Source organism: Sinocyclocheilus rhinocerous, unplaced genomic scaffold (assembly GCF_001515625.1).
Source record: "Sinocyclocheilus rhinocerous isolate Xijiao unplaced genomic scaffold, SAMN03320098_v1.1 scaffold729, whole genome shotgun sequence".
Taxonomy (NCBI): Eukaryota; Metazoa; Chordata; class Actinopteri; order Cypriniformes; family Cyprinidae; genus Sinocyclocheilus; species Sinocyclocheilus rhinocerous.
The window spans coordinates 97,377-123,027 of record NW_015664993.1 but is presented as its reverse complement, the minus strand read 5'-3'; the positions used below and the strand labels follow the sequence as shown (position 1 = coordinate 123,027).

The 25,651-nt window shown below is 42.3% G+C and overlaps 1 protein-coding gene across 1 annotated transcript in view; it reads right to left on the bottom strand.

Moving 5' to 3' along the window:
* The window catches only part of LOC107730635 (ERC protein 2), a 76,430-nt gene extending 57,297 nt beyond the window's left edge, over positions 1-19,133 (bottom strand). Inside the window, exons 1-5 of the mRNA XM_016541499.1 lie at positions 19,020-19,133; positions 17,609-17,653; positions 9,942-10,097; positions 7,458-7,625; positions 5,457-5,624 (exon numbers count right to left, since the gene is read on the bottom strand). Coding sequence (XP_016396985.1) covers positions 5,457-5,624; positions 7,458-7,625; positions 9,942-10,097; positions 17,609-17,653; positions 19,020-19,133 — 651 coding nt within the window. The remainder of the gene's footprint in view (positions 1-5,456; positions 5,625-7,457; positions 7,626-9,941; positions 10,098-17,608; positions 17,654-19,019) is intronic.
* Between the last annotated feature and the right edge of the window lie 6,518 nt (positions 19,134-25,651).

Genomic DNA, 25,651 nt, shown 5'->3' with positions numbered 1-25,651 from the left:
CCAGTCATCTACTACTACTTTACACAGTTTATTGAACTGAACTGTATCAGCACTGAAATGACTGGAGCTGAATAATGACACTATTTTTATTCATTCATTCATTTCAGGAAATTTTAGTTGGAAAGATGCATCACTCTTACCAACATATCATAAACCTACAATACTCATAACTGATTCCAAAAACACAGCTAGAATTAAGTTCAGTCAACTCAGAGTATGTTCTCGATGAAGACACAAAGACATTCTCAGCACAACGCCAAATACAGGAGTCACCATAGAATTGGACACTAAGAAGAAGCAAGACATTCTGCTTTTGTTTAATGGCAAGTTACATTCTTAGTGCATACTGCCACATACTGTGCAATCCTTTATAAATATTATCTTTTAATCTTTAATAATTTTTATTACTGATTAAACATTTATTAACAATTATTTTATTTATTTATTTAAATCTTGTTTACAGTAATTATGGTCAATTGTTTATTTATTTATTTATTTTTGATGATAAATATATAAATTGAATTTAAAAAACTGTCTGTGCTTGCAAAGATAATGTGGCTGAATAAGTTAATTTTATTTGTTTGTTTGGTCTTTATTTTAAGGTCCGATTCTCATTGTTAACTATTAACTACAACGTTTGCCTCAATAAACTCCTAATTTGCTGGTTATTAATAGTTAGTAAGGTAGTTGTTAAGTTCAGGTATGGAGTGGATTAAGGGATCTAAAATACGGTCACGCAGAATAAGGCATTTGTATGTGCTTTATAAGTACTAATAAACAGACAATATGCTAGTAATATCCATGCTAATACGTAACTAGTTGTTTGATTGTCTGGTTTTACTGGTTTTATGGGTATGCGTTTGAGTAAAATGAAATTTTTTTTTTATTCTATAAACTACTAACAACATTTCTTCCAAAATCCAAATAAATATATTGTAATTTAGGGCATTTATTTGTAGAAAATGACAACTGGTCAAAATAACAAAAAGATGCAGTGTTTTCAGACCTCAAATATAGCAAAGAAAACAAGTTCATATTCATTTTTAAACAACACAATACTAATGTTTTAACTTCAGAAATCAATTTTTGGTGGAATAACCCTGATTCTCAATCATAGCTTACATGGATCTTGACATGCTCTTCACCAGTCTTTCACATTGCTATTGGGTGACTTTATGCCACTTCTGGTGCAAAAATTCAGGCAGCTCAGCTTTGTTTGATAGCTTGTGATCATCCATCTTCCTCTTGATCACATTCCAGAGGTTTTCAATGGGGTTAAGGTCTTGAGATTGGGCTGGCCATGGTAGGGTCTTGATTTGGTGGTCCTCCATCCATACATTGATTGACCTGGCTGTGTGGCATGGAGCATTGTCTTGCTGGAAAAAACAATCCTCAGAGTTGTGGAAAAGAAGTTTTCTTCCAGGACAACCTTGTACGTGGTTTGATTCATACGCCCTTCACAAAGACGAATGTGCCCGATTCCAGCCTTGCTGAAGCACCTCCAGATCATCACCGATCCTCCACCAAATTTCACAGTGGATGTGAGACATTGTGGCTTGTAGGCCTCTCCAGGTCTCTGTCTAACCATTTGACGACCAGGTGTTGGGCAAAGCTGAGAATTGGACTCATCGGAGAAGGTGACATTACTCCAGCCATTTGCCATTCTTTTTGAAGGTCAATTGATGTCATCCTACAGTTGTTAAATGACATTCTAATGAGTTGGCGTTCATCCTGGTCAGCGGAGAGTCGTTTTCGCCCTCTGCCGGTCTGTAGCTTTGTTTTCCCCAACGTCTGCAGCTTGTCCTTGTGTGGAAAGAAGCAACCTGACGCTCACTGTATCTCTCTGCCAGTAAAGCCAGAATTGAACCCTTCTTTTCCTCATTCAAAACTTTTCTTTTCAACTCTTTTGGCATGGTCAATAGTTATTATTTGATTCCAATTACTTTTGAGGTACTGCTAGCACTGTTTTTGCCATTGTCATATTCATTACCATGCTAAACTATTCTGTGAGCTGTCTTTTTAGATTACTATAAGAGAAGAGCATTGAAAGACAAAAAGTGGGATGGCCGAAAACTTAGGAGTTTCCAGCTTAGAAAGCGTTTTACTTACCATGCCCAGGTAATCTTACAGTTCTTTGTATAATGTATTCAGATCAAACATTCTTCAAGTTCTGTCTTACATGTGTCTATGTAAGTGTCCCAACTGTCAATAGATAAGATCTGATCCAATACATGTGTTTAATACATGTGAATTTGGTAGTAATTGAGAGCGTCTGTGGGACTGGGAGTGCATTGCATTTGTGTGTGTTAAGCACAAGCCTTTCTGTGCAGGACTCTAAATTGAGAGCATTTTTGTTCTAAATTGAGATTGTTTGGCTCCAGTTATACATGCAGATTTACCACTGAAACAGCCGAAGGAGTCAAGATTATGACCGGTCTAAACTCCCCCAATTTGTACCACATCCTCTTGAAATCACATTCAGAAGATCACTCAACAAATGAAAGGCAGTGAGCACAATTTATAGCAATAACATATCTGGATATCATTGATTTTCAATGAGAATGGGCAATTTCTGGGACCTTCAACTTTATGCAAATGAGAAGCAACATGTTGTCTTCATTTACATGACAGTGATGCATTTGGCAGATCCTTATATCCAAACTTACAGCGCATGGATTGTATACATTAGTATACCAGTATGGTAGTATTCCTTGGGAATCCATGACCTTGGTGTTGTAAATGTCACACTCTAGTTAAGCTACATTAACCCTTTTGAATTTGGGAGGCTTGAAACCTATTTTAAATAAAGATAATTGTTTCACCAAGTTCAGGATTAAATCTGAGGATGATTCTCACAAATCTGTATTTTCTGTGTGCCATTCACAAGGTCTCTGATGTGAATGTTTTCCTATCTGTGGCCAGGTGTGACCCTTGGGTCATGGGATTCCAACCAACCGAAAGGCCTTCTGTGTTTTACAACTTAGAGTTGAAGATTTATTTGTTAGTGGTCTGAGTATTTAAGAGACAAAATAGTTACTGGGATTCTGTAACCAGAAAACCCCTGCACAGTGCGAGTGAAATATCTGGAGTTCTGCACCCTCTCCTTGCTCTCAGGTATACATCTCTCACTCTTAGATTCTGTTATGTATTTATCATTTCTGAATTGGATTCTCATTGTTTTATAATGTAATTGCCATAGTACATTCTTGCCTGACAAATAAATTATTTTGGATTCTCATTAAACATTATGACTAGAAGAGTATGTGGAGGCTGATGTTACCTCAGCTCTATGGCCAGGATAGAGCAAACTTAAGGCTAATGAATGAATGGAGCAGTAGGCATGTCATCAAGAGACATTTTTATTTCTGTCTATCACTGATTTAGCAAGTTGTATAAAAGAGACTAACTAAACTATACTTTTTGTCAAGAGCAAGCAGTAGGTGGCCGACTTATTAGTCAACCTACACCCTCTGAATAAAATCAGACTGGGGAATTTGTGATTGTGAGATGCATGACCCCAGGCATCATGAAACTCTGTGACATCAGGACCCTAATGAACGGATAATTGGAAGTACGGGATATCCAAAATAATCAGATATCTAAAATAATACATAACCAATGTTTGAGATTAGTTCCTAAATAGAAACAATCTAAATTTAATGATCACTTGAAATTGGAGTCAGATTAAACATGGAGCCATAATCGAATTTATACTGAATCCTCATAATTTAGTTAAACTTTACATAGGATTAGATAAAATACCTACACGCATTATACCTTCACCCATGCTGTTGAATTCCATCATTGGGCTACTGAGTGGTCCTTATAATATCAATTTGTTATTTTATTAGTTTATTTTGTGTGTGTCTCAGAGAGATCCAGAAGTAAAGGTTATTAAACAGCCCTAATATTCATGAAGTCTCCTAAACTGTCAATGGACAGAGAACAAGAAGAGAATAGATTGTATTGATCCCTGGTGGAAAATTAAGATGTTACAGCAGTAAACACATCAAAATTACAGAATAACTCGCTACTCAGTTATTCCTTGCGAGCCAACGATGACTTCAGCACTGGGACAATTTGCGCTCATTAATTTATTAACTAAATTAAATTGGAATCCCCATCTGTATTCCCTTGAATTGCCAATCCCTGGCATGCAAAAATAATTGGATGGGTGATAAACCAAGCAATAAAGCAATTCTTGTGTCGTCTATCTGCTTGTGTTTGCCTGAATTTAGAGCATTGGCAATGCTAGCAATAGTAACCACAGCACGGTGTAGATACGATCTTTCTTTCTTGCTCTTGAGAGAAGCCTGTACCTTATTGGGTTTTTTTTACCTATCTTTTTGTTCCTCAAGTAAAGATCACTCTTATTTTTAAAAACTCAAGTATCCTGGTTCATTGCTCTTCTGCTCTTGGGTTCAACTGTTGGGGAGTTCAGTGGGAAACATCTGACACTTAGGGCACCAGATACTCGGGTTCGATCCCCACCTAGGCAGCATCATTCTAATGCTTTTGAAAAGCCATCCTTCACAAAGGCTTTATAAGATTCTTGCTTGATTTAGAGCAGAGTTCACAAAATACCTTGCTTTTGGGTGGCATCGTATGATATCCAGGGCAAGTGTTTTTTTTTTTGTTTTTTTTTTCAGTTATCTCTATATTTCCTAGAGTTATTTTGCCAACTCGCTTCATTGGTGCTATTGTCATTATTTGACAATGTCAACAAATGGTCATTTTAAGAAGTAGCAACTGAAGTTGTAGTCTTAATTACAAACTGCTCCATTGTTAAAAAAAAAGGCAAAGATGATCTGATCTTACAACTTACAATAATGGTTAGATAACCATGCACAACGCTTTAAAGAGCGGTCACTCTATTTATGTCAGTCAAACAAGTGGTTTGACGAGTCACAATCTCTCTGATAAACCTGATGATTTTGAAGTTAATTACATAAAAATGCAATTTATCATCATGCAAAAAACAGAAAGCACAAACATTTTATGTTGTAAAGCTAAATATAACACTAGAACTGCGTGCATTATAGCTCGCCTGACTGATGTGAGATTCACTAAACAGAACGGCCCTCGAGCCGCCTATGATGACAACCCTTAGGATAAACTTTTAGCATGTTAATGATGCTAAAGTTTTATGTTTGATCTGGCTGGTCTTGCTACTACTACACAGACATCCTGCAGAAAGCTTATAAAACATTCTGCTATGGCTGCACAAATGGACATACATAAACGTATTTAATCATATTGCCAATCAGTTTTCAACATCTGTATAGTGTGTGGCTTTCTATAGACGTTGGTCTTAGTACAGTAGGCTACTGTTGAATAAAGAATCAGTTTGTAAAACTGCTTTTGAGGGGGACAAAATGCATTGTCCTCTTCATTGTTAAGTGCATAAGGGAGGTACTTCAATACTCACTGGTACATTTCAAATATGTCTGGTGTACCTTTTTCTGCAGGATGTTGATCTTCTTCTCCTTGACCTCCAGCATATCCTTCAGGTCACACATCTCACTGTTTAGTGTTCCCTTCTCTTCTATGAGATCCTGGGTCTGTTTGATCTTCTTGTTTAGGAATGACTCTCTCTCATCCAGACATAGACGTAGAGCGTCCACCTAATGACAAACTGTCCTTTAGAGGAAATTCAAACTTAACAATGGTAATCTTCAAAGTGATATATTATTTTTCAATTTATTTTATTTTATTATTATTGTTATTATTCTTTTTTTTTTTTTTTTCTTTGAGTGGTCCCAAGATTTGGGACCACTCAAAGGTCTCATTTTTTTTTTTTTTTTTTTTTTTTTTTTTTTTTTTTCTTTGAGTGGTCCCAAGATTTGGGACCACTCAAAGGTCTCATTTTTTTTCTGACAGTGCTGTCAGAACAGTCTGTCATTCAGGGCATGGTCTTTTATTTTAATTCATATAATTTATGTTGGTCTTCCTAAAGAAGACTCCTGGTACATATGATTCTACGGAGCCCCTAAAGGGACATGGTGGCGGAAAAAAAATTAGGGGTGGGAGGAAATTTTTTTTTGCGTTCTCTCGCAAAACTTTTGCGTTCCCTCGCAAAACGCAAATATCTTTTGCGAGAGAACGCAAATATCTTTGCGAGAGAACGCAAAAGGGAACGCAAATATCTTTTGCGAGAGAACGCAAATATCTTTGCGAGAGAACGCAAAAGGGAACGCAAATATCTTTTGCGAGAGAACGCAAATATCTTTGCGAGAGAACGCAAAAGGGAACGCAAATATCTTTTGCGAGAGAACGCAAATATCTTTGCGAGAGAACGCAAAAGGGAACGCAAATATCTTTTGCGAGAGAACGCAAATATCTTTGCGAGAGAACGCAAAAGGGAACGCAAATATCTTTTGCGAGAGAACGCAAATATCTTTGCGAGAGAACGCAAAAGTTTTGCGAGAGAACGCAAAAAAAAATTTCCTCCCACCCCTAATTTTTTTTCCGCCACCATGTCCCTTTAGGGGCTCCGTATGATTCTCTTTGAGGGCCTGGAAGAACGGACACTCCTTGTCAGATGGCAGGTGTCTGGGTTTAGTTAGTTTTGGCTATAGTGTGTGGGTCTGGATGCTAGTCACTTAGACTCTGGATGATTTCATTACAAAAACCTGACAGAAACAGTGTCATTGCTATGGGGAAAAACACATCATCTTGTCTAATCACGTTGGTGTAAATTGGCAGATTTTAGTGATTTTAGGTCACAGTAAAATCTATGGCCCTAAAAAATGCCCCCAATGTTCTCTGAATGCCCCTGCTGAAAAAGGTTAGTTTAATGACTTTGCCCCTCTGAGTTATGATTCAGAAAGGTCCCAGAAATTTCTGCACACCTGTTTTTCAGGTAAATAATTTAGTGATATAGTGCTGTTAAAAACTATTGACTACATCATTTAAGATGGTTATTGTTAATTTTAAAAGACACATATATTCAAGTCCAATTTATAGGCAGGGCATGCAGGTTACAACATTTCAGGCTATTAAAAATGCAGTGAGAATGTGAGAACTGAGGGTTAGGTTACTCTTCACCTGAGAGGTACACCATTCAGTTATAGACAGTGTCTATTTGCATAGCTGCTACACTGTGAAATGGAAAAACAAAACACATCAAAAATCTCATTTCTCATATTATGGGATTTTGCCCTCAACTGCATTTTCAGACTCAATGTTCTTTCTTTATCTCAACAGTAATTATTGATAACATGATCTTAACAATGTTTTTTCCTCATTAAAAAGAACACTGGCTCCCCAAAAAAATATTTTCACTGTAGTCTATAGAGACCCCCTCAGTCCTGTCAGAATTATAAAATTTTGCATTAACAAGTCAATTGCATTGACTGTTAATGTCAGCATTTGACATTAACAGTCAAATGCTGGTATTTATGGGAGTGAAAAGTGTGACAGATGCGTGTAAATTTATGTTTTATGGAAATACTTGCCTCTGCCTGAAGGATATTAGCTCTGTGTTCTTTGGCTATGAGAGATTCCTTCAGGACTTCTATGTGCTGTTTGCAGTCCGAGTTTTGATTGCTCAGTGTGTCAAGCTTAGTTTGCAGTGCCATCGACTCAGACTCTTTCTTTACTACTTCCTGTTTCAGCAGATCAATCTGAGACATAGAGTCAAATAAACAGACAATTAACAATGAATAACATGTTAACACAATGAGGGGGGAAACATAATATAGAACTAGGAAAACATTTAAAAAACAAATTTAATAGAGAGATGAAACCGTGATATAGCAGAAATTGTGTTCTGCATGTTGCCTTCCTGTCTCATCCTTGATCTCGGCCAATAATATTATTTGGAATTTGTTAGTTTAGATTTGTTTGTTAATTATCACATTTTTATTTCTGAAAGTAATATAAACAACACATTTTCATGATCAGATTTTTTTGCAATACATTCAATTATTGAACATAGCAGTTTTCTTCTGACGCAAATGAACGAACATAATGTGATACTGGTTGGGTTACATCATACCGGCAATAGGTGTAAAGAAGGAGTTCTGTCCAGAAAGTTGTCCAGAAACATGAAGGCAGAACTGCCGTTTAGCCAGTAGTAGGCGACCTGCTCAAATGCTATCTTACTGAACAATTGCAGGTAGCAACTTAACTCAAATATGATGTGCTAGGCAACCCGGCTCAAGCTCTTTCCTAGTGGCACAATGTTTTCCGCCAAATTCTGGCACTTTTCTCATAGATACTGCAGTGCACGGTGCTACCATCAGCTTTGTGTTTTTGCCAGTTCCAGAAAGTCCACTGCATAAGTTAGTTCACGGTAGAACACGGTAGAATGGGTTGACAACTCTGAAGCAAACTGATGAGCGGTATACCAGATTGTACAAAGGCTTTAAGGGATCTGTTTGGTCTCCTTCAAACGACTTTCCTGCAACTTGTATGTTAAATTGATTTCAAGAAATTCAGGTTTAGACATATTTTAGACATAGTTGGTATTGTACATATCATGGAGCACATGTAACAATGCTCACTGGCTTTGGTCAACTCAAAGTGGAGTTGTTGTTCTTCCCACTGGCTCAATATGAGTTACCACAGGCTCAATCGATAATCAACATTTGACACACACGCTGTGGTGATCTGCAGAGGGTTCTGGCCACAATTAATGGTGGCATACACTGATTTCTACTACATACATAGGACAGGTGATGACGACAAAATGACAGATGTACAGTACAGACGACAGTATGGATGCAGTAGATTCATACACATTCAAACTATATCAAATATACCTCTTTAATCATCTCAAATTAATTACTTGTTCAAAAGAAGTAACTGCTGAGAGAGTATATACATTAATGCATTTGGCAGATGCTTTTATCGAAAGTGCTTAGGGCAGTTGTGGCCTAATGATTAGAGAGTCGGACTTGTAACCCAAAGTTCTTGGGTTTGATTCTCAGTTCAGTCAGGAAATGCAGGTGGAGGGAGTGAATCAACAGCACTCTCTTCCACCTTCAATATCCACGACTGAGGTGCCCTTGAGCAAGGCAGCCCCAATTGCTTCCTGGGTACAGCTGCAAAAATGGCTGCCCACTGCTCCGGGTGTGTGTTCACAGTGTGTGTGTCTGTTTAATACTCACTGCTCTGTGTGTGCACTATCTTGGATAGGATAAATGCAGAGGACAAATTCTAAGTATGGGTTACCATACTTGGCCTACACGTCACGTCACTTCTATCCTTGGCGTTGCTAGTGCAATGCTCTACTGTTTGAGCTACAGGAATCATTTTTGAAGTATGCAATTTTGGATGCAGCCACAGTGTACCATGAAGAGCACTATATAAGTAAATGTGATTTGACTTGTTTGTAGAATCGAATCTCAGTGAAACTGAGGATTTACTATTTTCTACATTACTCCACTAATATAGTCCACTCAATGAGTAAATGAAAACACATTCAGACACTGAGTGTGCAGAAAGTGCATCATGCAGCATCTTTTAGCTAGATGCGGCAATTAATTCAGTGTGACGCTCGCAGAGGAGTGGGTATTCTCAAGAAGCAAACCTTTCAGCAAGCCATACATCGGTTGTACACTCATTATTGAGGTACATTATGGGAGTGAATGAGTGCACCTGATGATGTCCTGTGTGGTTTCGAACACCACTACACGTGGCTGCTCCTTCAAATAGTGCAATATACTGTATAAGGGTATGGGGGTGATTACAGACACAGCCCATCTTTGTACTGCATATTTGACTTTTTAGGACGTTTAGTGATTCCCTCAGTTTTCTCAGCTCCAAAGCTGCTTGTGCAATACAGGTTGACAAAACTTTCTATCATGCTACAAAAAGATGAGCTACTGAAAAATGTAGTTAAGTTTTTAATGTCACTACTAGTAGTGTTAGATGAAAGTACCTATCTGTCCACCCACCCCTCCATCAGTCTTTCTGTGCAGAGAGTCCATTCTTACCTTGTTCTTCATGAACTTTGAGTGGTTCTTATAGACTTCCATCTGTTTGAATTCTTCATCCCGGCCATCTGTGTGCAAAAGGCCATTTGTCTTTATCGTTTGGATCTCGTCTTCCAGGCCTCGAATATTCCGCTCCAGTGATGCAATTTTGGTGTCCTGTGCGGGATATGTGATTTACAAAAAAGCCAAGTGTGTGATGTTATGGAGCAAGAAGGTCAAAAAGATCTTTCAAACAAACAATGATTGTTAACCTAATCTATTTATCTATCTGAGTCTGTAAGGCCTTGCATCTTCCAACTTGAAGACTTTATCTATTATCATCATCACACAAAGCCAACATTGAAAGTTTGTCTTGACAAACTTTCCTGAAATTCTGTATTTCCTTAATCTCAAATTGTAGTTCTGCATACTACTGCAAATAAAATTTAGTTTTTGGATTGGAATTTTAAAGGTACTCTGTGAAGCAAGAAAATTCTAAAATTCAAAACTCAGATTTTCAGATGTACAAAATCTAGGCCAAATGTCAGGCTTGCAGGTTCCACAGCAAGTAATAGATGTTATCTGTATAAATGTTTATGAAAATGTCACAGTATTCAGCTGGTGTGCCTTAGATGGCCACCAGAGGTCACTGTGTCTGTTTGTTGAGCACATGGCTTGTTGTTTGTTGTTGGTGCCATGTGCTCTCCTGTCTATTGTCTTACCCCGCCCTTCTTGTTATCTCATTATTGTTTCAGGCCTGTCACGGTTCTGCTGGTGTGCCCTAGTTGGCCACCAGATGTCACTGTGTGTTTTGTTGAGCACATGGCTTGTTGTTTGTTGTTGGTGCCATGTGCTCTCCTGTCTATTGTCTTACCCCGCCCTTCTTGTTATCTCATTATTGTTTCAGGCCATGTCCACACGTACATGGGTATTTTTATAAACTGAGTTTTTCCTTCTTCCGTTTAAAAAAAATACTCCGTCCACATGAAAACGCAAACGCATGCTGTGAAGCACTGTCAAGACCATACCTAACCAACAGGTGGCGATATAATCTCAACCGTAAAGCTATGTTGGCCAAAGGACAATGGAAGCAATCAAAATCAACAAAAGAGCAATGATATACAAGTGCTATAACAAGTCTCAGTTAGCATAACGCAGTACACGTAGCAAGGTTTTTTTTTTATTATATAATAAATAAAAAGAAAACAGATAGAATAGAAAAAGAATAGAGCATGCTAGTGTTAGAGATATTTTTGCGTTTGCTAATTGTATAATAAATGAAAAGAAAACAGATTACAAACAGAAAACAAAACAGAAAACAAAAAGATTAGAAAGCTAGTGTTATTATTTTTTTTTTTTAAGAAAACAAGCAGCAAATGAATAGAGTGCAAGTCTAAAAGGGACAAGTGTTTTTTTTTAAAGAATAGAATTAGAATAGAGAGTGCTAGAGTTAGAGGGTCAAATAAGAACGCAAGCTTCTACAGGGCACATACACTGAACAAAATTATAAACGCAACACTTTTGTTTTTGCCCTTGTATTTTGTATGTTTTTTTTTTTTATTTTTTTTATAATATATATATATATATATATATATATATAATATATATATATATATATATATATATATATTTATAATATATATATATGGCAACCATCTTTTACATGGCTTAAACTTTTTCTCGTGCTTTCTTCTCTCTCAAAGTTTATTTTATTTCTGCACACGCGTCCGATGTGGCCTTTCTTTCCACACGTATGGCAGGCTTGATCTTTGTACCAGCAGTCCTCATCCGTGTGGTTCGTTTTCCCACATCTCTTGCAATTGCATCGCTGTTTGGGTGAGGAAACATGCATTGCATTTACCTTGAGGGAAGTGATGAGCTGCTGCGCTTCGCGAGCGACGGTCTCCGCGGCCACCGGGATCTCTACAGCTTTGTGAAAAGTAAGTGCCGCCTCTGTGAGAAGTCACTTTTGTATCGCTTTGTTGCGTAATCCACAAACAAATCTATCCCTTAGAGCATCCTCCAAGTGTGTACCGAAATCACAATGTTCAGAGAGTTGTTTTAAAACTGCTACATATTGTGCAAACGTCTCTCCTTCCTCTTAATTGCGTTTGTGGAAATGGAATCATTCTGCTATTATGAGGGGCTTTGGCGAAAAATGTTTTGTTAACGTCATAACAATCTCCTGATACGTCTTTTCTCCTGGTTTAGCAGGTGCAATCAAGTTACGTAGAAGACTGTATGTTTTAGTGCCCATAACACTTAACAACACTGGTACTCGTTTTTCCTCGTCAATATCATTGGCCATTGTGAAGTGTTCAAACCGTTCAATATATGTTGTCCACTGGTCGATGGTCTCATCAAAAGCATCAACATGCCCGATAGTCGCCATTCTGTTCGTGGATTATCTTGATTTGACCCCCTGCTTGCCGTCAGCGTTTTCAGCAACGATGTGCACTCATTTTCGTCAGAAAAGTATGCTGGTTTATATCAATCTGTACCAGTACAATATTAAAGTCAATATTTCCACTCCTCATCGCCAATTTTGTTGTGTTTGTCCTAATATCAGTATATTCGATGGAGCTATACAATAAACACACAATGGAGGCCGAGTGCATTTAATAACTTGAACTTCTTTTACTAGCAACGGTTCACAGTATATACTGTACAGGGTCACATGCCCTCAAGAGCATAATACAACAATTGCAGGATAACCCAATTCCGGACACTAAATACATAACAGGATGTTTTCTTGAGACTTTAGGCTCCATTATCCCAATTGCTGATAATGGAATGACCTAATGAAAGCTGTCAGGTATCTGAACATTGTTGCGGACCAAGTGCACCCATTTATGGCAACTGTGGTCCTGGCCGTTAAGGGGCATTACCTACAGGATAATGCGCCATGCCAGAATCTGCACTGCCAGAATCATCAAGGAGTGGTTTATGGAAGATGATAATTCTGTTAATGCCTTGGCCTCAAAATTCACCTGACATGAACCCAATCAAAAAACGGGTTTACACTACAGTACATCACCACAACCCCACAATGTACTTGTTACGGAGTAATCAGAACATGAGGCGTGCGGATCCATGTGCAAGGCTTTATTACAAAGGCGTGGTCGAAAAAATGGGCAAGGGTCAGATAACAAAACAGGTACATCACAGGCAAGGCAAAGAGTATTCCTAGGGCAGACGAGGGTCTTCGATCGGCGAATGTAATCCAGAGGGCAAGGCAAACAAGTAATCCACAAACAGGCGATAGTCCAGTAAAGGGGCAAACAGAGTCCAAACAACAAGGCGAGAGAAATCCAAGGCAGGCAGATAATCAGGCAACCAGGCAATCAGGCAACACAACGAGACTAGACTACACTTGAACTAGGAACTAATATAAGACTTGGAAAAGGACTCTGTAACATTGCTATCACTAACTTAGCGATATGCGCAAAAAAAACTTGGCGATGAGAAGGATCTGAGTGGGTGTTATATTGTGTGTGTCATTGGTTGCAGGTGAGAGAGTGTAATCAGTTAAGTGGAGCATGGGAAATGTAGTCCGTGGTGACGTGTAAAAGTCTCTGTAGTGAGAGAGTCAATAATGGATGAGTGACCTCTGGTGGCAATCGGACGGAAGTCCACGGACTAGATTCGTGACAGAGTCCCCCCCCCAAGGAGCGGCTTCCAGACGCTCCAAACACAACACAGTCCAGGAGGGCGGTGGAGCGGAGGTGGAACGGGGGAGGGACGGAGGGCCAGGTCCACGTGGAAGTGGAGAGACCGGGGACTGAGGCAGAGCCGGCAGGGCAGAGCACCAAAGCGGAACAGAAAACCAGGGCGGAGCCGGGAACCAGGGTGGAACCAGCAGAGCAGAGGACCAGAGCAGAGCATAGAGTCAGACCGAAGCAGGAAGAGCAGGAAACCACCATGGCGGAGCAGACGGAGCAGAAGACCACCATGGCGGAGCAGATGGAGCAGAAGACCACCAGACCGGAGCAGACGGTCTAGACGGACAGACAGTTCACAATCAGCCTCCATGACTGATTCAGAACAGGACGAAAGTTCAGAAATGGCCTCATTGGCCGGTTTAGAGCAAGGCAAGAGTTCACAGACAGCCTCCATAACCGTGACAGGACAGGCAGAGGGTTCGCAGATGGCCTCCAAAGCCGTGACAGGACAGGCAGAGAGCTCTCAGATGGCCTCCATATCCGTGACAGGACAGGCAGAGAGTTCGCAGACGGCCTCCATAGCCTTGACAGGACAGGCAGAGAGTTCATAGACGGCCTCCATAGCCGCGACAGGACAGGCAGAGTTCACAGACGGCCTACATAGCTGTGACAGGACAGGCAGAGAGTTCACAGACGGCCTCCATAGCTGTGACAGGACAGGCAGAGAGTTCACAGACTGCCTCCATAACCGTTACAGGACAGGCAGAGAGTTTCTGCAGCGAATGCCGCCACCTCTGGAGGTTCTGCAGTGAATTCCGCCACCTCTGGAGGTTCTGCAGCAGCAACAGGAGCTTTGATTACGTGACGTGACATGTGGCCAAGTATGGTGACCCATACTTGGAATTAGTGCTCTGCATTTAACCCATCCTTAGTGCACACACACAGCAGTGAACACACACACACACTGTGAACACACACCCGGAGCAGTGGGCAGCCATTTTTGCTGCGGCGCCCGGGGAGCAGTTGGGGGTTCGGTGCCTTGCTCAAGGGCACCTCAGTCGTGGTATTGAAGGTGGGAGAGAGCGCTGTACATTCACTCCCCCCACCTACAATCCCTGCCGGTACGAGACTCGAACCCACAACCTTTGGGTTACGAGTCCAACTCTCTAACCATTAGGCCATTAACACAGAGAGTTCATAAATATTGTCCGTGGTCGAAACAAGAGCGACAGGGAACACCAAGGGTTCGGGGATGAGTGCCGCTGCTGTCTCGGGAGGAGTAGAAGCAGACATCACCACCATGAAAGGTTCTGCAACAGAAGTTCCCACCTCTCGGGGAACAGGAGCGAGCTCCGAAGCGGACTCAGGGACTGGAGGGGGCTCAGGAATGGATTCAAGGGCTGGAGAGAACTCTGGGGTAAACTCGGTGACTAGAGTGGGTGCCACCACCTCGGAAGGTTCTGCAGTGGAAGCTGCAATCTCTGGGGAAACTACGGTGGTGTGCAGCCCAAACACAGAGAATGGCCATAGCCATAACTGGCAGAACAAAGAGTACATTGTCTATGTCCGAGACTGACGGCGCTGTGCCTAGGGAGCTGGAGTGAGTAGCGGCCGGCAGGCTTGAGAGCGTAAAAACAGTGTCACTTGAGAACACTGAGTCTGCGTGGCTCGGGAGCGGAGAGTCTGCGTGGCTCGGGAGTGGAGAATTCGCGATGTAACCCGCAGCTCGTACAGACACCAGAGTTGGATCTTCCACGTTGGATGCCAGTCTCGAACGCCTTGGGACTGAATTTGTGTTTCTAGGCGTGGTAGACATGACGGGATGAGACTCTGGACGAACAGCTGTGACATGACGTGACTCTGGACGATCAGCTCTCGTGTAGCCAGACCTTCAGACTGACGGCTGAAGGTCTGGAATCCAAGGTAGCTTTCATTGGCCAAAGCCTGCCCATGAGGCTGTTTGACCGACATGTCAATCCAAAAAACTACTTAGTGACAAACGAGGACCCTCATAAATCACTCTTGATTTTAAAGGCTGGTTAAGGCCATCACAGAAAAAGTCTATTAACATACAGTCTGGTAATTCTGAGCCATTAGCCAGAGCCAAATATTCCACAATGTAACCCTCAAGTGATCGTGTGCCCTGCTTGAGAGCTAGTAGCAGAATTGCTGTGTTCATACCTGGCCAATGTCCTTCGGTAAAGTCGCTGGATCCTTGTTGGGCTGAGTATTCTGTTACGGAGTAATCAGAACATTAGACGTGCGGATCCATGTGCAAGGTTTTATTACAAAGGCGTGGTCAAAAAACGGGCAAGGGTCAGATAACAACACAGGTACTACACAGGCAAGGCAAAGAGTATTCCTAGGGCAGGCAAGGGTCTTCGATCGGCGAACGTAATCCAGAGGGCAAGGCAAACAAGTAATCCACAAATAGGCGATAGTCCAGTAAAGGGGCAAACAGAGTCCAAACGACAAGGCGAGAGAAATCCAAGGCAGGCAGATAATCAGGCAACACAACGAGACTAGACTAGAACTAGGAACTAATACAAGACTTGGAAAAGGGCTCCGTAACATTGCTATCACTAACGTAGCGATATGAGCAAACAATACTCGGCGATGAGAAGGATCTGAGTGGGTGTTTTATAGTGTGTGTCATTGGTTGCAGGTGAGAGAGTGTAATCAGTTAAGTGGAGCATGGGAAATGTAGTCCGTGGTGACGTGTAACAGTCTGTGTAGTGAGAGAGTCAACATAATGGACGAGCGACCTCTGGTGGCAATCGGACTGAAGTCCACGAACCGGATTCGTACTGGAACTGAACAGCCTGCTTGTGGTTCATCTGTGTATATAACTATAAAATCAGCTCATCTATTTAGCAAAATGTCACATCTAAAGGCCTGTTCACACCAGCACAAATTTTTCAGCCTGAAAATTTGGTCTGATTTCTACATGCAATTTGTATTTTCAGACCAATATGAAAAAAACAGCAGACAGGCTGATCAAAAATGCTAATTCAGTAGGTGGTGCTTATGGAAAATCAGAAATACAGTGGTACACAAACAGAAACTTTCTGTTTCTGGCAAGCTCTAACACTATTCACTTGCTCTTAGCAAGATAGTCTGTTTGTGTGTAGTGTGTAGTGTGTAGGATGTAGTTTTATGCTATAGCAGTGATGCTAGGCACATGACCAAAAGCACAAATCTTATAGGTTGTCTTTTTTATCAATTTTTTTTATTTTTTTTGCAACATGATGGAATATAGATTAGAATGTGGGTTTGCAGCACATTATTTGTGCTGTCTTTTTTACATGTTCTAATATGAAATAGCCAGTTTTATAAAGACCTTTATATAATTTTTAAAGCATGACTTGGATCATTGTTTTTTTAGAAATTAGAACAGCTCTAAAAACAAAAACAAAGCAAAACAAAACAAAATTTCTGTCACGGCATAAGAATGTTTGTAGTGGTTCGATCAGACACATTAATAATGATTTATTAAAATTAAAATATTTATCGCAAACAATTTTTACACAACATTTACCTTGGTGTGAACAGACTATACAAATTCATAATTTAAAAAATCTATTTTTTTTTGTCGTTTTTCAAGCTCTATAGAAATCAGAATTTAATTTATAATGGTGTACAACCCTGTTAGGAAGTGGCATGGAAAAAAGTGCATTATGCTGTTATAAACATGAATACAATGAAATTCATGAAAAGAAGTTCACAACATTAATGTAAAATTTAACTTAGATATACAATATAATATTAGGGTTGCCGAAAGTTAATGTATGATTAATTGCATATGTATAACACCTGCTTATTAGTTAATTATTAAGAAAGAGCCTTACTAATTATGTATTTATTTATTTTATTTAGTTCTCTTGGGACTGAATGCATTAATGCATTAACTAAAAACAAAATGTGTGTTATTACAGTTTAACATTTTGATTGACAACTCAGATTTTTATTTTTATTTTTTGACAAGCAATTCTGTACATACAAAAGAAAACGTTGTGTGTACTATACCTTCCATATGAAATCAGGCTCATAACACAAAGCTGGTGATGTTCTCTGAAACACATGGCATGACATATATATCAGCACACTTTAATTGTATAAGAATGCATACAAAATACATCAAATTACATCCACAGGGATAATCATAAAAAGATGCTGCTTACCCACACACAAATACAGCACAAACTTCACCATTTGCAATAAGAGCAGTGTGTTAGAAAGCAGTTTAGCTGCAGAATGTATTCTGCAGAATGCAGAATTAGCTGCTTATGTAATAAAAACCTGGAAGTAGAAAACAAGTCGTTTTGGCAGCTTGGTTTTAATTAAAGGTGTTTATTGAACTAACAAGGAAGTTTTGTGTTCTGAAACTTACAGTAGGTTATATATATATATATATGGCTGATTCTCTGTCAGTGCCTTGAATACTGAACAAGGGAGCAGACTGGGATACACCTACAGTCTGGATACATCATGCAGCAGGTAAAGTTAAATAGCACGGAGTTGTGGCGGCATACAATTAAAGATGTGACAGAATTCGCATACAGTGCTTGTTATGTTTAAGAAAGTTTTGTTGCCTGTGGTGGAGTGTTTTCCCCTTTAAGAGTTTTACGTTTGACTAATTCAGTAAAGCGATAGCCAGTTCACAGCTTTTCATCCAATCCCCTGGAAAGGGATTTCCAGGTTCAAATATTGTCCCAAGTTCTTTGTCATTATTGGCAAGTTTGTTCATTATTTCATTTTTGTGTGTGTTAGCATTTTGGGTGTAAAGAGATTAATATCTAAGATATAATCTAGTTCGTCTAAGTGATTATAGAATTTCAATTAATGACAAGTTTGATGTCGATGATTACCGTGTTTTGCAAATGGATTCATTTGAGGAATTCTCTCTCTCAACCCTGTTTAGGAGTGTCTTGGGGTTATCCTGATGGGAAACAGTGGCAGGTTTTCTGCCTTCCCCATCACAGCATTTTTGGCGCCCCCTAGTGGTCACTACTAGACTATGCAGACAACTGACATTCCTTTACTGAATCCATTATTATTTTCTTGTGAGCTTTCTGTTGGATTAAATTTTGTTGTGTATGAACTCCTGGCAAGTTTCCTGGATTGGATCAGCATGTTCTTTACAAATTAAAGAAACACTTTTAAGATATATTGTGTGCAAAGAAATGTAAACCAAAAGCATTACAATCACTGGTTAAAATCATGAATAGCAAATGTGACCTTTGAGAGTCAATAAAAAAAAACACACACAAGCAAGCAAACAAACAAACAAACAAACAAACAAAACAGCTAGACCTTGTTCTTTGTGATATCTGGGTATTTTGCATGTTGTAAACAAAATGGCAATCTATATACATTATACCCTTGCATGATCTGACATAAGTTTACGTGTTTGTAGAATCAGCGTTAAAGATCTCACCTTCACGCTGATGACGGTGTTGAGGACTTTAGTCTGGGTGGCATCTGGTAGCTGGTTTCTCCTGTGTAACTCCTGTGGAGGAACTCGATAGAAACAGGGATGTCGACTTGTCATTCTCGCATGCCAGTGCAGCACCTCTCTGTCTTTCTATCGCTTTCTTACACTGACCTAAAGATGACGTCCTCTTGTGCTCCTTTTAACCAACTGCTCTTTCTATAACAGTATTTGATTCCTTTTTGTGATGTTTTGACAGCTAAGCTACATGTACATGATTGTAGTTCCTTTCTCTCTGCCTGGGTTTTCTTCTATACATGTCATTGCTGAACAGTTGTGCTACAGGCATCTGTCTCTATCTATTATTCATTTCATTTTTCTTTTGCTTTTTAACTGTATGGCTTCCTTCGTCTAAAATGTGATCTCTCTCTCATAACACAGCAGGCTGGTAAACACGCCTTCAGGCAGCCATTATCAATAATTCACGTGAGGTGTTTTCCCCACAGCAAGAAGATCTGTCAGCAAACCCTTACCTTCAGACCTGTATTCTTTGCATTGGTCTGTGAGACATTACAGGATAGCATAAAAGAAACAATGAGTAAGATTGATTTTGCATCCAAAATGTCAACAGCATTGACCTCAATAGGCTGTGCACCACTTCTATTTGCACATAGTAATTTCTCCTCTCAGTACCATACTCTATCAAGTTATTCAACATATAAATCAGCTATGATATGAAGAAAATGTCTCCAGGTTATGCATGTAACCATGGTTCCCTGAAGGGAACAAGACGCCGTGTCGAAACGCTAAGGGAACGCCTTCAGCGTGACCACGCTCTGAATTACATGTGTAATCAGTCCAATAGATGGGCGAGATGTCACGGGCGGGTGATGTAATGACCAGGAAGCTATAAAAGCACGTGCGGTGGAACCGGCGTCAGCTTCTAGGAATGAAGCAAGTGCTTGCAGGGATGCCGGAAGTATGGCACTGAGACGCAGTGTCTCGTTCCCTTCGGGGAACAATGATTACATGCGTAACCTGGAGACGTTCCCCTTCAGGAACTCGAGCTGCGTTGAAACGCTAAGGGAACGAGTATGCCCATGCCGCCAGACTTACAAATCCCTGCCCAGTTGTGGAAGCTAGGGTGAGAGAACAGAAGAGCCCTGTGTGGCTCGCATATCTAGGCCATAGAACCTGACGAACGTGAGGGGTGTGGACCAACCCGCAGCGTTGCAGATGTCCTGCCTAGGCACACCTGCTAAAAATGCATTGGAGGCCGCCACAATTCTTGTTGAGTGAGCCTTGACCCCCAATGGCGAGGGGAGATCAGAGGACTCATAAGCAATGGAGATGGCATCAACTATCCACCGGCTGAGGCGCAAAGTCGAGATAAGAAGGGGCCACTGAGAGGCCCTGCAGATCCCCCAACTCTCTTTAGAAAAGATATCGCCAGAAGGAAGGCAGTCTTAATAGTGAGATAGCGATCAGAAATCTCTTCAATAGGCTCGAAGGGAGGCTTACAAAGAGCTTCTAGCACCACAGCCAGGTCCCATGGAGGGACACGGGATCGTACCGGAGGACGATCAGCGCACCACGGAGGAAACGTGCAACTAGGGGATATCTGCCCACTGACTGTCCACCAATAGGGGCGTGGTAGGCCGCAATGGCCGCCATGTAGATTTTTAGGGTGGAGTGGGTCAACCCTGTGGAAAAACGGGCCTGCAGGAACTCCAGAACTGTACCAACCGGGCAGTTAGCTGGGTCGAGCTGGCGGTCTCCGCACCAAGAAGTGAAAAGTTTCCACTTCAAGGCGTACAGTTTGCTTGTGGAGGGAGCTCTGGATTGGAGGATGGTCTCAACAACCTCAGTTGAGAGACCGGAAGCTACGAGTTGTGCCCCCTCAGGGGCCACACCCATAACTTCCGGTGTGGGGGTGGAATATCGTGCCTTCCGCCTGTGAGAGGAGGTCCCTTCTGACGGGAATCTCCCATGGAGAGCCATCGAGAAGAGAAATCAGGTCCAAGAACCATACTCGGCCCCACCAGAACGGGGCTACTAACAGCAGCCGGACTCCGTCCCGGCACACTCTCTCCAGAACTCCCGGGAGCAGAGCGATCGGGGGAAAAGTGTACAGACGAAGCCTCGGCCAAGTCTGCACCATAGCGTCCAGTCCAAGAGGAGCTGGATGAGTCAGAGAGAACCAGAGGGGACAGTGCGATGTCATCTGAGGTGCAAACAAGTCCACCTGAGCCTGGCCAAAAATTCTCCTTATCTGCTTCACCACCTCGGGGTGAAGCCTCCATTCCCCGGGCCTCGGCCCCTGCCTCGACAGGATGTCTGCTCTTGCTCTGCTATTGAGATGCCCAGGGATGTAAACCGCTCTTAGAGAAAGGAGCTTGCCTTGGGCCCACACAAGGATCTGGTGCGCCAGCTTGTACAAGGGGCGCGAACGCAGACCTTGCTGGTTGATATAAGAGACCACCGCTGTGTTGTCGGTGTGCACCAACACATGACGATCTCTTAGGTCTGGGAGAAAGTGTTGCAGTGCTCGAAACACGGCCAGCATCTCCAAGCAGTTGATGTGCCAAGTGAGATGGTGACCGCTCCACAGACTGCGGGCACTCATGACCGCACCCCAACCGGTGAGGGATGCATCCGTCGCTAGCGTTACACGGCAACAAGGAGCTCCCAACACCGGGCCCTGAGACAAGAACCAAGGTTTCTTCCACATGTCTAAGGCACGTAGGCACCTCCGCGTGAGCATGCAATGCGGGTTTCCCCTTGGTCTTGAGCCACCACTGTAGGGGTCTCACGTACAGCAGGCCAAAAGGTATCACATTGGACGCAGCTGCCATCAGACACAGTAATCTCTGAAAATGCTTGACAGTGAGTGACTGGCCTTCTCTCACTCTCTTGACTGCAGTGAGGATCGACTCGATCCGAGCAAGGGACAGATGTGCCTGCATCGTGGTCGAATCTCACATCTCACAGTCGCATGACTGAGTGGTTTAACTGACACAGATCTAAAATCGAACGCAACCCCCCATCCTTCTTTGGAACTATAAAGTACCGGCTGTAGAACCCGGACACACTTCGGTGAGGAGGGACCACCTCGATGGCCTCCTTTCTTAAGAGAGTATCTACCTCTTGTTCCATTACCAGAGCCTGCTTGGCAAGAACCCCTTTGAAGGGAGGAGGAGGAGAACCAAACTGGATTCTGTAACCCCTTTCTACAGTGTGCAGGACCCACTGAGACACATTTGGAAGCAGTTTCCACGCTGCTACATAGTGTACTAAGCGAATCAGTCTCTCGAGACTGACCTCTGGTGTAATTGAAGCAGCTAGCTCGGTGCCCTGAAGCGGCACACCGGCAGGGGATGGCCGAACTAGCTGCTCTAGAGACGTCCTTGGAGGCGGCGAGCCTCTTAGTACCGCTACGTCTCCGGGCGGTAACTGAGAGAAGCGCTCGCGGGAGACCGCTGCGCCCTGGAACACCGGCAGGGTTGGCAGATCGATCTCCTGAGGGCACTGAGGAGAGATGGGCACCGTGTAATGCGGTGAACCCCGCTCTACCCCAGTGAGGCCTGCCCTCAGAGGTCCTGAGGCACTTGCATCAGGACTTCTTGGTCGAGGACTTCTTAGCCTCCATAAAAGTTCTTAAATCTGGTTTTGGCTTTGAAGCCCTCGACACAGAGCGCTGTTTTGACCCCTGGTCCCGATGCGGGGGAGCACGAGAGGCGACCCTCTGCTTCTGGGTGTCCCTGTACGAGGAGCCAGTACGCGGAGGGGGCTGCTCCCGCCCAGCAGCCCCCAGAGCTGGAGTGCAGCGAGGGAGGAACCGCTGAAACGACGCCGCTTGTTTACGAACCTCCTGGTACCTGTCGACAACGGAGTTGACGGCGTCGCCGAACAGGCCAGAAGTCACAAGCGGGGCGTCGAGGAGGAAGTCCCTGTCCTTTTCTTTCATATCTGACAGGGTCAACCACAAATGCCTCTCCGCTGCCACCATAGCTGCCATGGACCGCCCAATAGCGCGAGCGGTCTCTTTGATGGCACGGATAGAAAAATCAGCGGTCCTCCTGAGCTCTGTGATATTATCAGAGTTTATCTTCTTGCCTTCATCCAGCTCTTTAAGCAGGTCGGCTTGGTACTCCTGTAACACCGCCATGGTGTGCAGACACGCACCAGCCTGACCCGCTGTCGCGTACCCTTTGCCCACCAGCACTGAAGTTGTTCGCAGCGGCTTGGAGGGCAAGGCCGGAGCCTTCAAGGACAATGCCACACCCGGGGACAGATAGCTTGCGAGCGTCTGTTCAACCCGAGGCATCGCCCTATAACCGCGCTTGTTCAATCCCGCAACATTGCCATAGTAATCGAAAGCAGAGATGAAGAGGCGGGCCGAGAATGGCCTAGCCCACGATCTCGACACCTCGGTGTGGAGATCGGGGAAAAAAGGCAGGCTCTGGCATGGATGTGTTGGCCTGGCCCGCAGAAAACGCTCATCTAGTTTACTTTTCTGCGGTTTGGCTTGTTTCTCGGCTGGCCAGTCGATGTTTAACTTGGCCACAGCGCGAGTTACAACCTCCAACAGCTCCTCGTACTGGGGCGATTGAGGGGGCGAATCCTCCACGACGCTCTCCACATCAACCTCCTCGAAGGAAGACAGGCGGAGCGTCGAGCCTGCTCCCCGCGGGGAAGAAACCACAGAATGGGCATCTGATCCCAAAGAGCGAGCGTTGGATCTGGCAGGTGAGGAATGAGATAGGGACTCGCCAGTCTCCATTCCCTCTGCCAGATCCACCTGCGAACGCTGGTGAAGGCTCCCTCCTCGAAGAGAGCCTTCCGGGAGCTAAGCGTACGCAGTGGAAGCCGCTCGCAATGTGGCCAGTCGGCTCTCCCTCGAAAACCATGCACAGACTGTGTGTATCCCCGGAAACGCGTAACGCGATCTGCTCTCGCCCTTTTTCAAATGCTTTGTCTTAGCCTCAGCCTTAGACATGCTTATTTTTCTTTTTGAGGAGCGTATTGGGACAGACAACACCAAATAAGACTTACAAACAGAGAGAGTGACTGACACAACACAGAGCACTTTGCTGAATGACAGAAAGCTGACGCCGGTTCCACCGCACATGCTTTTATAGCTTCCTGGTCATTACGTCTCCCGTCCGTGACGTCTCGCCCATCTATTGGACTGATTACACATGTGATTCAGAGCGTGGTCACACTTAAGGCGTTCCCTTAGCGTTTCGACGCAGCTTGAGTTCCTGAAGGGGAATCATCTATTCTTAAGACAGGGTTCAGGGGTGAAAGGGGGGTCAAGGGCATGTACCTGGGAAGAATGGATGTCTATGGAGAAACGTGTTGTTGTTTTTTTTTTTGTCATTAGGTGATGTAGTTCCAGCCTGTAGCAGCATGGGACCTGCTACCAGTTAATTCCTGACCCCCTTGCTGTGACGAGACACAAAGCACATGGTGTTGAAAAGCTTCAGGTAATTATCTCTTTTACAAACAGTTGTGAGGAAAGCTTCTGTGCTTTGCAAAGCTTTGTTTAGCCATTACTAATATCAAGCACACAAAGAACAGTGATCAAATAGTGTTTTATATTTTAACTGTGCCCTCATTAGTTGCTGAGTCCCCCTAAGATTGAACTCCAAGAATCGTCCCTTCTTGTCTAGGTAAGTGTGGAAATACATATAAACGTACTGGCATTGTATTGAGGGGATCGATCATCACAGAAATATAATTATAACAAGTGTTTTAACTAGTAATTCATTATTCATTATGACAAAAAAAAAGTCACAAGAAAACAATCAAACAGAGAGTCATTATTTAATCATATATTTTTATATTTTTAATGTTCTGTATTTGTTAATAAATGATGAGTAACAACAACAGGCCTGACTTTCAATTATAATACTGTAATGTTTAATGGCTATAATGACTCATTTTATTTAAAATAAATAAATAAATAAATAAATATATAAATAAATAAAAATCCATTTAACAGAGATATCAATATTAGTTTGAACAATACTTTTATTACTTATAACATTGATACTCATCATACTTAAATTCATACTTAAAGATGCCATTAAACATTTAAGACAGAAAAAAAAAAATATTTTAAATATTAGGGCCCTCGCACCGGTGGCGAGGGCCCCCTACCTGGTGACTTTAGGACAACAGAGCATGGTGGGCAATATGCATTTAAATAGGTCAATATTGGAGAATACGTCAAAGTAATTTGTATTTGCCACAGTTCCTGCTGCCAGCTGGTTGCACTATGACCATAAATACATTTTGCTGTGTAGATGTCTTCAGGCCAGGACTGAGCACTGCATGCCTGAGTTACAGCAACTTCCTTTTTCATTGCATTAATAGCATGCTGATGCTTGTGCAAAGTTTCGTGAGTTTTCGTGCATGTTTAGGTCCTAGAAGAAGAAGAAGAAGAAGAAGAAGAAGAAGAAGAAGAAGAAGGAGGATGAGGAGGAGGAGGACAAGCCTGCAACCATTAGCCAAAAAAGCGTAACGGCTAAAGCTAACGTTTCTGGTCTGGCAGTACGTGGGAAAGGAGACCAGAGGCCTTTTTTTTTTTTTAATGGATGTCAATGGAGGAGAGGCTTCACTACGCTGAATAA